This window comes from Ambystoma mexicanum, chromosome 2p (genome assembly GCF_040938575.1).
Source record: "Ambystoma mexicanum isolate Mex_15411 chromosome 2p, UKY_AmexF1_1, whole genome shotgun sequence".
In the NCBI taxonomy this organism is placed as follows: Eukaryota; Metazoa; Chordata; class Amphibia; order Caudata; family Ambystomatidae; genus Ambystoma; species Ambystoma mexicanum.
In genome coordinates this window covers 164,246,715-164,263,385 of record NC_090923.1, presented here as the reverse complement: position 1 = coordinate 164,263,385, position 16,671 = coordinate 164,246,715, and the positions used below count along the sequence as shown (strand labels likewise).

At 44.9% G+C, this 16,671-nt stretch overlaps 1 protein-coding gene across 4 annotated transcripts in view; it reads right to left on the bottom strand.

The window, feature by feature from the left end:
- The window catches only part of NR2C2 (nuclear receptor subfamily 2 group C member 2), an 818,284-nt gene that overhangs the window by 471,842 nt on the left and 329,771 nt on the right, over nt 1-16,671 (bottom strand). For all 4 annotated transcript variants that reach the window (XM_069643419.1, XM_069643421.1, XM_069643422.1 and 1 more), the window contains one exon: nt 11,689-11,810. In XM_069643419.1, coding sequence (XP_069499520.1) covers nt 11,689-11,810 — 122 coding nt within the window. The remainder of the gene's footprint in view (nt 1-11,688; nt 11,811-16,671) is intronic.

The window sequence follows — 16,671 nt, the reverse complement described above, 5'->3', positions numbered from 1 at the left end:
ACCCAGATAGCCCCTGGCCGGGGCTGCTGAGGTTTTACTAAATATCTAGATGCCTGCTCCCAGGGCTGATGGGCTTGGTCCGGATGCCTGGGGGTAGGCATCATGACACATACTGACATACGTCATGACATGGTTACAGAGGCTCATAAGAGAAAAATGAGGCCCAAAAGAAGTGCTAGGGAGAATGATCATGAGCTAAATGATTACCTGGACAGTACAGTACATATGGGGAATAAACATTTGGTATCAGCATATGAAAGAAGTGGGACGAAGAACCTCAAAGGAGGAATGTTTTGTATGTGCACTCCTGCCTTATAATATGGCGGAAGTCCAAAGTCTTCATAGCTATTGAAATAGATGTTCAGACAGCTCATTGTCTGTCACACACAGTGCTCTGCAGAACAAGAGGCCAGTTCATGGGCCGAGATGCCTATCTCAAATGGGCAACTGAATGTACAGAACCAGATGAAGATGATTATGTTCAAGACTCAAAGACAAGAAATAAGGCACAGACAAAGAACCTTGTGATCAGATATGAAAAGCCTGGAGTAAAAGGAGCAGAAATCAGACGAGAAGCAAACAGAAAACTTGATGTTTCAGGGAAATCTGCAGAGGAAGTTCATAGATGGAAGAAATGAGGCCAGATGCAAATATTGGGATCAGTGTTATCTCCAGATGGCTGCGACGAAGGAGTGGTTATTTTCAGAGACTAGGTTATCATTGGGTTCTACAGAGAAATTGTTGACCTAGTGCAAAAAGGATGTAAGCCATTATGGCCAAGACTTGCTAATCTACTGACGTTGGCCGACGACAGTGGAGGACACTTGCAGATAGTACCTCTAGAAAGCTCAAAGCAGTGCTTCAGAAACAATAGCACAAGAAAAGTTGGAGAGAATCATAAATGTGGGCAAATCTGTGATGTACCAGGAATGAAAACTGGGACAGCAGTGATCATGGATCATTATTGGGCTTGTGGATCCAAAGCATATATGAAGCTACCTACAGATTGGCGAGCAATATGCACTTTGGTGAATGTTCATGTTCCGTTGGCGATTCCTAAAAGTGACCTGAATATTGACAGTTTCCTGAAAGCAGATGCTCATCTGAAGAAGAAGAGATATGTGGAGTTGATTCATCTAATGAAGAGGGAGAATTACTTCTCTGCCAAGTCAATAGAAGCTTTTGACTCTATCCCATATGAACACAGACTGTTCAGACAGACTTCATCAGTATTCACATTAATCTTCATGTCGAGAATCCAGGTTGGAGCAAATACTTACAGATAACCAGATGGGAATTGCTGCAGACAATCAACACAACCACAAAGAGATTCAATGCTACTAGAGAAGAGATGAGTGCCATATGACTGATGACTCTTCAGAATAGATACGTCTTGGACATGATCACAGCTATGGATGGAAGTGTTTGTGCAAAAATAGGAGAATCATGTTGCATGTTCATACCTTCTCACGATGACGAGAATTGCACCTTGACTGAGGCCATAGGGATGTTAACGAAGCTACACATCTAGATGATAGACGAAGGAGGAGACATTGCTGATGAGGATTGGTTTGGATCACAGATTTCTTGGGTTTCACAATGGATGGCCGATATGTTCAAGTTCCTTGGAGCCCTGATCGTGTTAGTGTTGCTAGGATTCTGTGTGATCAAGATAATAATCACACAGTGCAAGAAGACAATAAAGAAAGCCATATGGATAAAGATCATGATTGATGTTGAATCAGGATGGAAGGCCAAAGATCTAACAGATGATGAGATCAGAGATTTTGTGAAGGCCAGTATCCATGCACCTGAGGGAACAAAATTCTTGTATCCAAAGAAACATAAGAAGTATGTGGCAAGATGGATCTATTGTAGTCCAAGTGGACACTGCATGCTCATGAACTGGAACAAGGATGAGCATGTGAAATCAGCTGGATGCCTGAAGGGAGTGATAAAGATATGGGTCCCAAAGAAGCAGTTCTTCAGAAAAGGATATCTAGATATGAAGACTGAGGGGAGAGTGTTTGATGAATTGCCCGGAGAGGAGAGTGTAGAGAAGGAGCTAAGTACCCCCACCTCAACCATCTAGCCCACAGCAACTATATGGTTGGATGCCAGAGTGTGAGACACGTGCGGTACCATTGAAAATACTGATACCTAGGAGACTCTGGGTAGCAAGAGTCCCATTAAGAAAGCCATACTTGCATACGAGACAATACAATGGCCATTTGAATAAAATCCCTGAAGAAACAGGGCAAATGAACGATGAAGAAGAATGGTGACGTCATACAGAGCAAAGCCGATGTATAGAGAAGAGATGCAGAGACTAGAGAACGCACACAATTCTATAAGGCTTCAAAAACATATTGAGATAAATTACATCTTGGGATCAAGAAGAAGAAACTTATGCTAAAGAAGTAATGAAGAGATCAAGCTATTTCACACGTGTACACATGCAAAGAAATGCAAGCAGCCGAGTATACTTAAGGATAGCTTTATAGTAAATAGTGTGAGGCATGCGCCTATATATACACACACATACACACACACACACACTGGAGTCATTAAAAGATGGACGTTCCCACTACGTATGATAGTAGTGCTGAGCAAAAGAAGGAAAGAAGCCGTTTTTTCATTTTCCAAGTGTGGCGCAGTTAGAAAACAAGTGAATTACAGGCGAAACTCAGAAAGGCGAGGTTGTATGAGCCAAGAAACCAAGGCCAAATCAGACTGGGATGAGCTGACATTGGATACAAATCATGTGAAAGAACGAAGCTCCTGTTCAGAAGGCATGGACAAAAACAAGAAGACGTCAGAGGTCTATTAAATAATAGTATTTAAATACACTGAAAGCTCAATTTCGTGGTCTTAAGTCACGTGGGGAGAAGAAGCTGGACGAGCATGGTGGTCACACCTACGCACAAGGGCAGAGCGTGCCTTCACTCCCCTGAATTCTCCAGAGCAAGGAACACTCCCAAGGACAAGTTCAAAGGCCTAATTGACAGTGGACCACTGAGGTGATGATGGATGGATATGTTAATTGGTGGGAAGCTATGGTTAAGACTAGCTCATCAGCACCTGGTCTCTCTGCCTGCGTGCCGTTATACGTAGATGGGAAAGTACTGACGGATGTTAGAAAGTAACCAATGATAGAGGACCGCATGATGAAGGGTCCTATAGATGTGTAGCCAATTAGACTTTGTATATTTAGTGACGTTTATAGTGACATTTTGAGGAAGGGCTTAATTGCCCCACCTGATGTTAAGAAGCCGATCACATTGTTTCACTGCCATAAACGCGTTTGGATCGTATACTTTATATTATTGACGTTTGAGTGAACTCTGCATCCACCATAAATCATAAAGGTATTGGTAGATCATCTTAAAGGGCTGAGAGAACCCTCAGTTCAAGACCATAGGAGGTTGTTGGTCCCTCTTCAGGTGAGACCCTTCCTCTTACAACTGGTGCATGATGTCCCCCTTGCAGGTCATCTTGATATCAAGAAGACTAAGGAGAGGTTATCCATGCACTTTGACTGGCCTACGATGGGAGACCAAGTAGAAAGCTTGAAAGACTTCTGGTAAAAGTGGTGCAAACATCCAGGCTGCATTGGTACCACTACCTGTATTGGGCATACCATTTGAAAGGTAGGAATTGAGGATGTTGGTCCCCTGACCCTCCAACATCCTCTGGCAGTAAGTTTATCCTGGTGGTCTTGATCATGCCACCAGATATCCTGAAGCCATCCCACTGAAGATAGTGACTGCCAAGTCAGTTGCTAGAGCATTACTGGGCATCTTTACCAGGGTTGGCTTTCCTAAAGAAGTTGCGTCTGACAGAGGTAGCAACTTTATGTCAACGTACATGGAGGCCATGTGGAAGGAATGCACAGTGTCCTATACGTTTTCATCAGCTTATCATCGTCAAAATAATTGCCTAGTTGAGAGATTCAACAGAATTCTCAAAAGCATGTTTGGAGTTAATGAAGAGCCCCAGCGGATAAAGTGGGATCTCCTGATGTCATGCTTGCTTTTTGCCTGCAGAGAAGTGCCTCAAGATGGGGTTGGCTTCAGCCCCTTTGAACTTCTATTTGGCCACCCTGTCATTGGAACCCTTGCCATCATCCAGGAAGGATAGATGCCCACTACTCCCGTCACCACGATAGTGGAGTATGTGCTTGGTTTGAGGAAGAGGATAGTCTTCCTGATGGCTCAGGCCAATTACATGCTGAAGGCTGGTCAAGCGTTGGTCAAACATTGGTATGACCAGAAGGCTTCACTTGTTTATTTTACTCCAGGCCAGTAAATTCTGATTATAAACCCTATAAGGCCTAGAGGTGTACAGGTTAAATGGTCTGGTCCTTACAAAGTGTTGGTGAAACCTGGTAAGGTAAACTATTTAATGGACGTTGGGAGACATGGTAAGGCTTCTAAAGTGTTCCATGTAAATAGGCTGAAGGCCTTCATCCTGAGCGTTGAAAGGGCTGCTCTGCTCCTGGCTTCACACTCCCCGACCTGTTCCAGGGCAGTCCTTCAGATGGCTCAATTGAGGGTGTCAAATTGCCCCCTCAACTGACTTCACAGAAAAAGGTGAGGTGAAAACTTTCCTTAGGCAATTTTTCCCCTTGTTATCATTCACTCCAGGTTTGACGCCTTGGTGCAAACATGGCATTGATACTGGGGACAGTGTGCCTACCAAAAGGTAGGAGCTACAGAATGTTGGAAAAAATTAGATCCCACATTAGGTTTGAGGTCAACAAAATGTTGCATTTTAGGGTGATTGGGCCTTCTAGCAGTCTTTGGTCCAGTCTTGTGGTTCTGGTACCAAAAGCAGGTACCTCCGACCTGAGATTATGTGTGGACTATAGAGCCATGAATGTGGTCACCAGGACAGATACTCACCCTCTAAAAGAACAGATGAGTTGGTATACAAGCTAGGTACTTGCAAGTACCTTAGCACCTTTAATTTCACTGCTGGGTATTGGCAATTAGCCCTGACAAAAAATGCCAATGAGAAGACAGCATTTTCAATACCTGAAGGTCTTTACCAGTAAAGCGTAATGCCTTTTGGGATAAAGAATGCATCTGCCACATTCCAAAGGTTGGTAAATCATGTTCTGAATGGGTTGGATGAATTCTGCATTGCAAAGGAATCAACAAGTGGGATCGATCTAATTCCAATTCTTATGCGCGATTGACCACTCTCTAGTTACTGCAATAAAGAAGAAATAGTATGAAAGGAAAACAAAAAGGCGACATCGAGTACACTATTCCCACAAACCACCCACAAGGTTTGTAAATTTGGAACAATCAATTAAAGGTTTTGGGAAGGTACCTCACCATTTTAAACTTGTTTGGGAAACTGCCAAGTGACTTTTTCACTGGGAATTTGTCCCAAGCCTTAGTATGGTATTCTTATCAAGGTCATTAACTCGAAAATATATGCCATTGAGCGTCCCAAGATTGTTTCTAATCCCAATATCCTTCATTATATAAACACCATCTGGATTGAACCAGACTTCCATTACATAGATGAAATCAGCAATCTATGCAGCGCAAATTCAATACACTAGCTACACGACTTGAATTCAGATAATCAGATCTAAAACTTTTCATTACTATAAGAGAAAGACAGAGACAAAACACAGTGTGCCTTGAGAACGAGCGGATGGTCGAAACACCTGTCGGCTGTTCATCATAGACAATAAAAACTTTATTTTAATAAACATATGATTTGTAGGAGTGATACATATGCATAACTTTGTTCTAAACTGTCAGTAGGCATAGCGCGAGGTACTTTCCCAAAACCTTTAATTCATTGAATTCTGAATTGCATAGACACTTGGTAGGTACACGTTAGACACCTGGAGATTGTGTTGCAGGATCATCAGAAGGCCCACCTGACCATAAAGGTGACCAATTGCCAGATTAGTTAGGGTTTAGTGGGCTACCTTGGGCATGAAGTTGGTGGGGGCCAGATTCAGCCTCTTCCCAGTAAAGTACAGGCTGTACAAGACTGGGCAACCACCACTGCCCAAACCCAAATGATGGCTTTCCTGGGCCTCACTGGGTATTACAGGAACTTTATGGCAGACTACTGCACCATAGATGCCCCTCTGACGGCCCTCACTACTCCAAAGAAACCTAAGAAAGCTTCTTAGTCTGAGGAGTGAGAAGGCCTTCCAAGAACTGAAGGATTCCCTTTCTCAGGCCCCTGTTCTCAGGGCCACTGATTATCAGAGACATTTCATAGTGCAGACAGATGTCTCTGAAACTGGGATATGAGCAGGACTATCAGAGCTATATGACAAAGGCAGGGAACATCCAATATGTTCCATCAGTCGCCAGCTTAAGGACAGAAAGCTCAGGTGGTCTACTGTGGAACATTAGTGTTTTTGTACTGTGTGGAGTCTTAGGAAGCTGAGACCCTACCCTATGGGACTCACTTCACTGTGCAGACTGACCATAGACCCTTAAAGTGTTTCATTAACATCAACGGGGTAATCTTAAGTTGCTCAGACGGTCCATCTGTCTTCAAGGCTTTGACTTCACCATTGAGCATAGCCCAGGTGCTTCACATTACAATGCCGTTGGTCTGTCCGGAATGTATAACCGACTGGAACAGAAAACCCATTTGGGGTGGATTCGATGCCACTGTGCTTAGTCTAGGGGGCAAGTGTTAGGATAGATTTCTCTTTTAGGCAACTTTCCCTCCATATTCTATGGACCCCCAATTGTATTTCTTTTGTTTTATACCTTGTCTGGACTTTTTGCACACAAGTGTTCCTGGCCTTTTGCTCATTTGTTATGGGGAACCCGACTAGTCCTTCAGACTCTCAGTACTGGGAGACCATGTTTCCCTTTTTGTCTTCTGACATGTTACCCATTGGGTAACATTTTTTATATTGCACACAGCATCTTCCAATGCAGTGCAATGGGGATACTTTTCTATCACCCTAGACTTGCACCAAAAGGGATTTTTGGTTACTTTTAAATGTGCCTAAAGAAAAGCTGGTGGAAGCAGTTCCATTTTTACCATTTATATGTATAGTTAGCACATTCGAGTTTACTGCGTTTGGCTACTAACAGTGGCTAATGGCCCAAGATGGCCGTGCCACAATAGCTTTCCCTTGTTCATAGCCATTTTGTTCTTTCGTCTTCTTTCCATATTCTCGGATCAGGAATTCCTTTTTACAGTCATGCATTTTCCTGGGAAAGCTGCTGTTTTCGCAGGCTAGTGCATGCCTTGTGTTTGTGGGTCCAGGAGGTAGGCTCGGACTGTCTGGTCCCAATCCACAAACATGTGCCAGTATTCTTAGCCTGCATGCATGAATCAGCCCCACAGTGGTCCATGATTGGAGCACTGCTGGTGTGTATGTGTCTACTTGAGGGCTGAGTTTGATCACTCATCTGAATTTAGGATAAGAAGAGGGGGTGCTGCAGCCATTCCAGCAGATCGGAAGAGGAGCCAAGTATCCAGTGTAGCTGTGCAGATGACAGAAGACCCGAGGACGAATCCTGAAGATACCTGGCAACAACACTTGCTGCTGTCCTGTTGAAGCCCTGCTGTACTACCTTATCTCAGAAGACCCTTGCTGGTGATTCAACCCTTTGGATTGGTGGGACCAACCAGTCTCAACACCTTCTCATGATCCTGCAGCCTGGAGCCTTCAGAAGTGTCCTTGGACCATCCTGTGGACTGACCAGCTCAGTTTTTGGCTTGCTTGCAAGAAGAGATGCTGTTCTGCGTTTTTGCCTCCAGTTAGTCCTACGAGATGCTTCCTGGCCTGTTTCAGCGTCCTAGCACTGATGGGGCCGGTTCTGGAAGGCATCCTTTATTTGAGACTGGTGAGAAGCCTGGAGTGAAAAGCAAGTCGACCACTGGAAGCTGAAGAAACCGAAGAAGAAAACGACCCGAGATGCCTGCAGACCCTTTAACACTGTGAAGCGACCACTGCTGTCCAGGCCAGTTTTCTGTGCGATAGATGATCTCTGAAGAGGACGACTTCTTCCTTTTCACCGGTGGGTACAACCAGTCCCAAGACAAACTTTCAAACAAGCCATCTTCCGAGGTCCTAGGACTTTCCAGAGCTGCTCATTTCGAGTGCATGTCCTGGAGGGGCCGAAACGTCCAAATCTTTGCTGCACCTGTAAGGACACTCCAGAGATCTGATCCAACCCCACCCCAGATCCCCTCACCAGAATGTGGGACTGCAGAAAGCAAAGAAGATTGACCAAGATATCTGTGTCCTTTATTGGTGAAGAAAAGGTGCCAAAACCACAGAGTGAACTAATAAGTTGCTGAAAGTCGTGCTACAGGTCCTCCCTCGAGACTGCTACTGAGAGATCCCGTCCATTGACCCGCCTTTTGTCATCAGACCAAGAAATCCGGAGGTCGGGTCCAGAGCTGCAACATCGCTGAGCATCCACCATAAACGTTTTCTCCTGACATGAGGTACTGTGGGGAAAAAGTTACTGCTTACATTATTCCAGAAAGTTGGTCCAGAGCGTTGGAGTGCACGTAAAGGTGTCCAGGACAACCCCCTCTTACCTCAGACTCAAGCTGCTGCTTGTGTCCCTTTAATGAGTCCTTTAACATGGTCTTCAACATGGGTTAAGCCTTCTTGTATCTACTTTCCTAGAGAATAGAAAGTATCCACTGGAACTTTTGACTTCTGCTGCTTTCCAAGACTTTAAGCCTCTCTGAACTGCCTTTTAGCTAGAGGTGCATTTTGGACTTTACAATACTTGCTGTGCAGGGAAACTGCCTCTAGAACCTGAAGCTCTGCTAGGATAATACTAACCAACTGTTTTTGTTCCCAAAAATCACTATATTATATGTGTATGCTGACTAAATGCAATTACCGTTTTGCCTTGTGGCTGTGCGTTGTTACAGATAGTACGGTAGATCTGTCAAACTCCTGTAACAATTGTGCATGTTCAGCAACTATCAACTAAGAAGTGGCCTTTTGAATGTATTGCAAAGTATACCTGTGTGTGTTGGTTTATTGTGCTAAGTATTTAACAGTGACTTGTGTAAATATAATAAATCTATATTTTAATATAATTGTATGCGTGTTTCTTTGATGTGCATTATTATCTAGGTTCAGTGTCCTCACATAAGAGCTCACAACTTCCTCTTAAGATAAGCCTGACTGCTCTGCCACTTCACCAAGGTCTCTGAGTATTACAGCCTGATACTAAGAGTTGGGGATCTAGAAACCACTGGGATAGCTTATTAAAGTCTTACCTCCAAGTAGGACTTTAGGAAAACTCCACTAATAATATGTTTTATATTTAGAGTGTTATGTCATACATTACCTGCTTGATTCATTTGTATAGTGCGTTTTTAGGCCTATAATAGAGTATTTTTGTCCTTACCTGTCCAAGTAGAATCATTGTGTATTTCACTGTGTGGGCTGATTGTGGACCCCTGACCCCACTCAACTCTCCTGAGACTTAGCTTTGACCACTCTCCATGCTTACCTTGATTGGTTTGGCTAAACTCCCAGAGTTCCCCTTTTCACTGTAACTGGGGTGGCCTCATAAAATCTGTCCACTAGGCGAAGTTTTGGAAATCCATCTGAACACCCCTGTCCTATTTGCTATCACAGACCCGTATGCTATAAAAAGGCAGATAGTGAAAGGTGGACATCAGAAGAAGTATCCCCAACAAACAAAATAAATTGTAAAAAGTACAACCAAATGGGTGAAAGAAAAAACAGTAGTGGACCTAAAAAAGGAGACTGCAGAACCACCAAAAAAGTAATACTGCCCCAATAGGACTTCGGCAGGTCCTGTCATATGTTCTATGATGGACATCTTGGACACTAGATTTTACTTGTTTTTGATTACTTGAGTAATGAACGGTTTGTGCTCTTTATGTGTGCCGCGTCTACTGTTAAAAAAAACAAAAAAGAACAATCCTTTTACATCTCAGAGATTATGCCTTGGGGCAGGAAGATTTAGTTCCCTCCCATAAGGGCCTCTGGGACATTGTTAAAGGGTAACGCAATGCGTGGGCCACTACTGCCTAAGAAAGCTCACGTGGTCAAGTAAAACATCTTATTTGGAAGTAATTAACTAATTTTGACTACATTGCACAAGCTTTGATGTACAACTTAAAGTATACAGAGGAATTGCTACAACAAAATGGATGATCTATCATGTCTTCTGGCTTACAGAAGTACATTATGCAAGGAATGCAGATGCAAAACACCATTAAATACCTTCTATTAGCACCAGGTGCAGGGAGTCAATCAATCAGGTGACATGGATCGCAGGCTGAATCTAACGATAGAAGCCCTTTTGCAAGCAACTTGATGGCTGCTCCCCCCCTGCCATCTTCCCCTGACCCTCCCCTTCCCTCACCACCCTTCCTCACTCACCTTACTGTTTTGGCGGTGGCTCCAACCTCTTGGGCAGTCATGGAAATGGAGAGGTGCTCCTCTTGGAGCCCCGTTTTAGAGCTCTATGGCGGACGGCGTGGCGTTCATTCATACAAAATATATTGCAGTCAGAAGCACAGGTTTGCGCTTTGCAAACCCGGGGTGCCAACAGTAATGATACCCAATCTGGCAGGCCGGATCGGGTGGTAACATAACCGGGGCCCATATTTTACTGAAACTTGGGCACCGGGCCGTTACCACCCAATCCTGCCTGCTGGAACGGGTATCATTGCTTAAATTCTGGCAATAAAACCAAACTTCAATTAACATTTTAGCAGATCTTTTATTGTTTAAAGAGCATAAATCAACAATGGTTTTGAGAGTCCACTTAGTAGAAGGTGAAGATCTAAACTCCAGAGATGCCTCTGCCAATGTAGCTAAATCATAACCTTTATTAGCACCCGAGGGTGCGCACAGTGATGCAGATGTGTTAGTGGCCTGTATTAAATGATACAAGCCTGTGTTCACTCGTACGCTTCTTGTCCACGAGCCCTGAAACTGAGCTGGCTTCAGCTCCACTCCTACCTGCACCTGCCCACAATATTCCCCCTCCCATCCTGAACATCATCAGCACCCGCGACAGAATGTCACGGTTGCTGTAGGCTTTTTTTTGTTGTTAAATGAAAAAATCAACATAACTGCATTAGCAGTGAACCCCTCCTGTCACTATGCCCTTTTTCAGTGTTACCAACACTGAAAATGGGCTTTCTCGGAAAGTAGCGGGCGACTGATAATTCCTATACGTTTCTTTTTTTCCTTTTAAAAAGCCTTTTGTACTTGCATATTAAAATCAGAGGCGTTTATGGCTTTGCTTGTGCCCTTAACTTGGCCATTGGGGCATTTGGGACAGGATTGGCCCACTGAAGTGAATATCCCCTCCAATGTATCAATATATCAGAGAAGTCTGTTCAGACAGTGATTTCTCAATAAAACTGTTCACCCCAAGAAGAAATGTACTGCCTCCATGTTCAATAAGACATTTTAATAATCAGAATGGCCAGGGCTCCATTGAAAGGTATTAAAAGTTAGATCTAGGTGTATGCCTATTGTGACCAGTGTTTACAGTTTAAGTTTAAAATTCTTACAACAGAAAAATTATATATATCTATACATAAAACTTCTACTGGATGTGAAAAAAGCTAAATCATTTTAAACGGTCAGGTATGCAACAAGTTAATAAAAAAAATGGGGGAGTGTTTGTGGTTACATAGCACGGCTGATGTAAAAGGTCCACCTACCCAAGTGCTTGAAACGCAGGGATGGATCTTGCCCAATGCATGGAGAGGAACAGCAACCTGGAGGCTGATTCACAGATATAGTGCACATTCAGGTACTCTGGCATTGGACTAGGCATGGTTAGCTGTGGGGAAAATAATGCACTATGTTTACCGGATGATTCATATGAGTAGGAATCACAAGCATAGAACATTTTCCCAGGAATTTCTTTGGCATTTTAGCACATACAGCCACAGTAAGCACGCATACTTGAATTCCCTCTGTCAGAAGCTGCCAACAAAACAAAGCAGTCTCCAAACTATACAAAGCCTATTTATGGCAGATTACCCGCCATGGTATTGATCTGTCCATTTTCCAATGCAGTTAACAAAGTCCCTTGTGATAGAGCAAGATCCTGAAATGAAACAACTCACTCTCAACAAACACTCCACACCCACATACAACGTTGGAATGCACACATCAGGACAGATTCGGTCTTAAAGGGTGTAATGAAGAAATTCCCCATTCACACACTTTGAGAGTCCTCCCACTTTTTGCTGGTCTTTAATGGTGTCCTCACTATTTTTTTTTTTAACTAGATCTTTATTCATAAAGATTCACAAACGTAATTAAGGTACATTTTCGCTGAAATGATGCATCAAGACATGCTAGAGCAATACTTTTCCTTCATATGCAATAACTCAACCGAAACCTCCCCCAGTTCTTAATGGTAAATCACAAGGTCCTCTTAAGCTGCTGTTTCATTCTCTTCTCCTTCCAGAATTCCCAGTGCCTGAAGTCTTCTCTGTATGTACAAGCGTGTCGTGTCTTTGGTTGCGTAGTGTATGAAGGGTGACCAAACTTTGCTGAACTTACTTAGGGAGCCTCATATCATCGCTGTCATCTTTTCTACATCCACCGTTTCCCATAAAGCATAGTACCACTGTATAATGAATGGGGCTTCTTTCTTTTTCCATAGTTTGACAATGCATCTCTTTGCCGCCAACATTAAGTTGCCCCACAGGTTTTCGGCTCCTCCTCCCAGCCCCTGCCTCTCCTGCAAGAGTACTCCCAGGAGCACCTCTGATGGCGTGAATTATCTGTCGATCCCATTATTTCCAGGACTTTTGTCTTCACTTCTTGCCAGAAGTGTCTAAGCCTTTAACATCCCCACCAAGTATGTCCATCGTACCCACATCCCCTCCAGCATTTTTCTGAGTTCGCAGGGAACATCCTATGGAGCCTCTCCAGGTTGTAGTGCCACTGGTGTAATACCTTGTATTGCAATTCTCTGTGTTGTACTGAGGTGTGCGAGATGTGCCAACTTTTCAGTGCCCCTTCCCATTCCTTGTCCATGAACGCCTTCCCTCTCACCTTCCCCCATTTGTCCCTCAACTCTGTCCCCTCGTCCTTCTCTCCTCCCTGAAGAATTTTATAAATTGCTGATATTAGGCCCTTGTTATCCTCCGAGGATGATGTTAGTTTTTCCCATTCTGTGTTCCCTCGTGGCCCCTTCCATCATTCCGGACGCTCCTGCCCAGTGCCTCAACTGGTGGTATGCATATAGATCCTTGTGCGTTAGCCCAAGGTCCCTTTTGCAGTCTATGTACGTCTTGAAGTGTGTACCCTCATATAGATCTCCTAGTTCCCTTATCCCTCCATCCCCATCTGAATCGGCTATATTCTTTAGGCGGGCGAACGGCCGGGTTGCCAAAGACGGGTATCTTCGGGGATGGCCAAGGAGAGCGTCGGCACCTCTTGTTTTGCTGGTCCCACACTCTCAATGTGTTCCTCGTTATTGGGTTCTCCCAAAGACCCTTCGGCTTGTCTGTCGCTCTCATCCCTGCGATTTTCCATAGGCATTCTCCCGCCACCGCTTGTTCCATATTTATCCAGTGTTTCTCATTCTCCGCCCTCCCCCATTCCACAATTGCCTGCAACTGTGCTGCTTGGTAGTATTTCGTTATGTTGGGACAAGCCACTTGTCCCCCCTACCCCCGCACAATGCTCTGGAATAGTGTTTTCGTCCATATCCTCTGCTTTACCCCTCCCCAGATGTATTCCATAACAGAGTCTTGAATGTCCTTTAACATTCTCCTCGGGACAGCCAGGGGGATCGCCTGGAAAAGATGTAGGAGCCGGGGAAGTATGTTCATGTGGACTACAGCTATTCTTCTTAACCAAGAGATATAGAGTCCCTTCCATCTCCTTAGATCCACCTTGATTTGTTTTATTAGTTGCAGGTAGTTTGCCCCCACTGCCTGCTGCATAGATGCTGTTAGGTCTACCCCCAGGTACCTGACTGGTCCCCGTGTCCGTCTAAAAGGGTTTCTATTTTTGAATTGCCGTCTCTGCTTCTCGTCTATGGATATATTGAGTATCCTGGACTTCCCGAAGTTCACCTTGAAGCCAGATACCCCTGCGAAGGCCTGTATATCCACCATTATTGCTGGTAGTGATTTCTCAGGCTCAGTGATCATCAAAATCACATCATCGGCAAATAAGCCTATTTTTTGCTGTGTCCCTACCAAGCCTATGCTGATCCGATGCGTGAAGGGTTCCATTGCCAAAGCGAATAGGAGAGGGGCGAGCGGGCAACTTTGCTTTGTTCCCCTCCATATGGGGAATGGGTCGGTCACCCTCCCATTTACCCTGACCTTGGCCCGAGGGTCCTGGTATTTAGCTTGGATCATTTTTCGTAAACTTTGGTCCGAGCCCGATCCTATGGAGTGTTCGCTGCATGAAGGCCCAATTGACTTGGTCGAACGCTTTCTTGGCGTCTAGCATCAGTAGACCTGTGGGAGTGCACCCTCTCCTCCTCCCCAGCTTGTCTATGATATGTAGTATTCTTCTTATGTTGTCAAATGTATTCCTCCCTTTGATAAACCCCGATTGATCTTGGTTCACTAATCCCGGGAGAATACCCTCTAATCTGGCCACCAGGACCCGTGTATATAGTTTGGCATCGATGTTAATCAGCGCTATGGGGCGGTACGAGGAGCACTGATGAGTGTCCTTCCACGGTTTCTGTATGAGAGTGATGTGTGCCATATTAATTAATTTGGATATCTTCCCCCGTCTTTCTAAACCAATTGAATACCTCTGCAAGGGCTTTGGCAAGAAGTTCCTGAAAGTTGTGTAGAACCTTGATGTTAGTCCGTCCTCCCCAGGACTCTCGTTTCCCTTCAGTCGGGTTATCGCTTTTTGAAATTCATCACTGGTTATGGGTTCTTCTAGCTGGTCCATTTGCTCTGGGGTGATGAGCGGACCGTCCTGCCCCTTCAGGTATTTCCCCTGTAGCTCTTCCCTTGCTAGTTCCTCCCCGTATAGGTCCTCATAGAATTCTTTCACCACCCTCCTCTTTGTACCCTCTGCCCCCACTTGTCTGTCCCACTTATCCTGCAACACATCTATGAACGCCTTCTGTTCCCTGGCCCTCGTTTGCCGTGCTAGCGCCATCCCCATCTTGTTTCCATGCTCATAAAACCTCTGCCTACTTCTCAGTAAGGTGCTCACCACTGCCCCATTTGTTACCTGTCTGAGTTACCCTCTCAGATGCGCTAGTCTTCTGGCCACTTTGTTTGTTCTCTTCTTGTGCATAGCCTCCAGTTCCCTTATCTGCCTCTCCAGCCTCCTCTCCACTTCCCTCATCTCTTCTCGTTTCACCTTTGCGGCCCGTATGAATGATCCTTGATGTGTAGTTTAAATCTGTCCCATCTCTCCCCAGATCCCCACTTTCGCCCCCCATCTCCATGAATTGGCGTATCTTGTTTTCTGTTTGTTGCCTCACCTCGCGGTTTCTAAGAATGTATTCTTCCAGTCTCCAACCCACATTCCCTCAGTTCAGGTTTCCTCCCTCCCACTCTATTGAAACAATCGCATGGTCCGATATTGTCAGGTGTCCGATCTGTGTTTTCTTTGTTGTTTGGACTACCCCACTAGTTGCCGTAATATAGTCTATTCGGGAGTATATCTTGGGGGCATGTGAGTAAAACAAGTAATTCTTCTCTTGTGGGTGGTGCGTCCTCCACACATCGTTCCCCCTTCTTCTTGAAACCTTTCAGCAGGTGTCTAGGCATTGTCCCCATTGCATGACCCCTTAGACCGCCCGACCTGTCCCAGACCGGGTCCACCGCTAAGTTAAAAGTCCCCCGCTACAATTATTTCTCCCTCTCCGAACTTGCTTAGTGCCTCTAGCACTTTGTCAAAAAAAAACTTCCTGCCTTTGATTGGGAGCATAGACTGATAACAATGTGTACATCCGCTCCCCTATTGCCCCTTTGATTATTAAATATCTCCCCTCCATGTACCGCTTTACCATGATCCCTTCCATCCGCATCGTTCTGTGTTGAAGTATCACCACCTCTGCTATTTTGGTCACAGCCGTAGCATGAAATTGTAGTGGGTAGTTCCTACTCCTAAGTCGTAACTCATCCCCCTTGGCCAAATGAGTTTCTTGGAGGCAGGCTATTGCTGGTTCCTCCTTATCTATCTCCCTAAGAATCGTAAGCCTCTTGTAAGGGCTGTTCAGTCCCCTTACATTCCAGGAAATCAGCTTGTACATCTCTCCTCTTTGCTATGTTCCCATTGTAGCCTCGACACCCCTTGTTCCCTTCGGTCTTCCACCCTTTTGTCCTTCCTCTTCTTACCATACCCCAAACTGGTCGCGCCACCCCCTTTGCTTATAACTGTCTGTGGATCCAGTGTCCAGGTTCGATACGCGGTCCCCCCTAGTAAACAGTGGTTAGTTTTGCCCCCTCCCGTTTCTCCCTCCTTATTTTTACCCCCAACAGGCTATATTCTAGTCCCTTTGTTTGGTAGCAAATATGTTCTGGATCTTCGTAGCGCATTTTCACGTCTTCTGCTGATGTTCTCTACCTGTGCTTTCTCTGGCGCCCTCTTCTGGCCGCCTCTGTCCCGCCCCTGGGCTATGCTGGGCCTTTCAGTCCTCTCCTGGTTCTTAGAGGGGGCTCCCCCTCTCTCTCCTGCTCGTCTCTTGCCCCCTC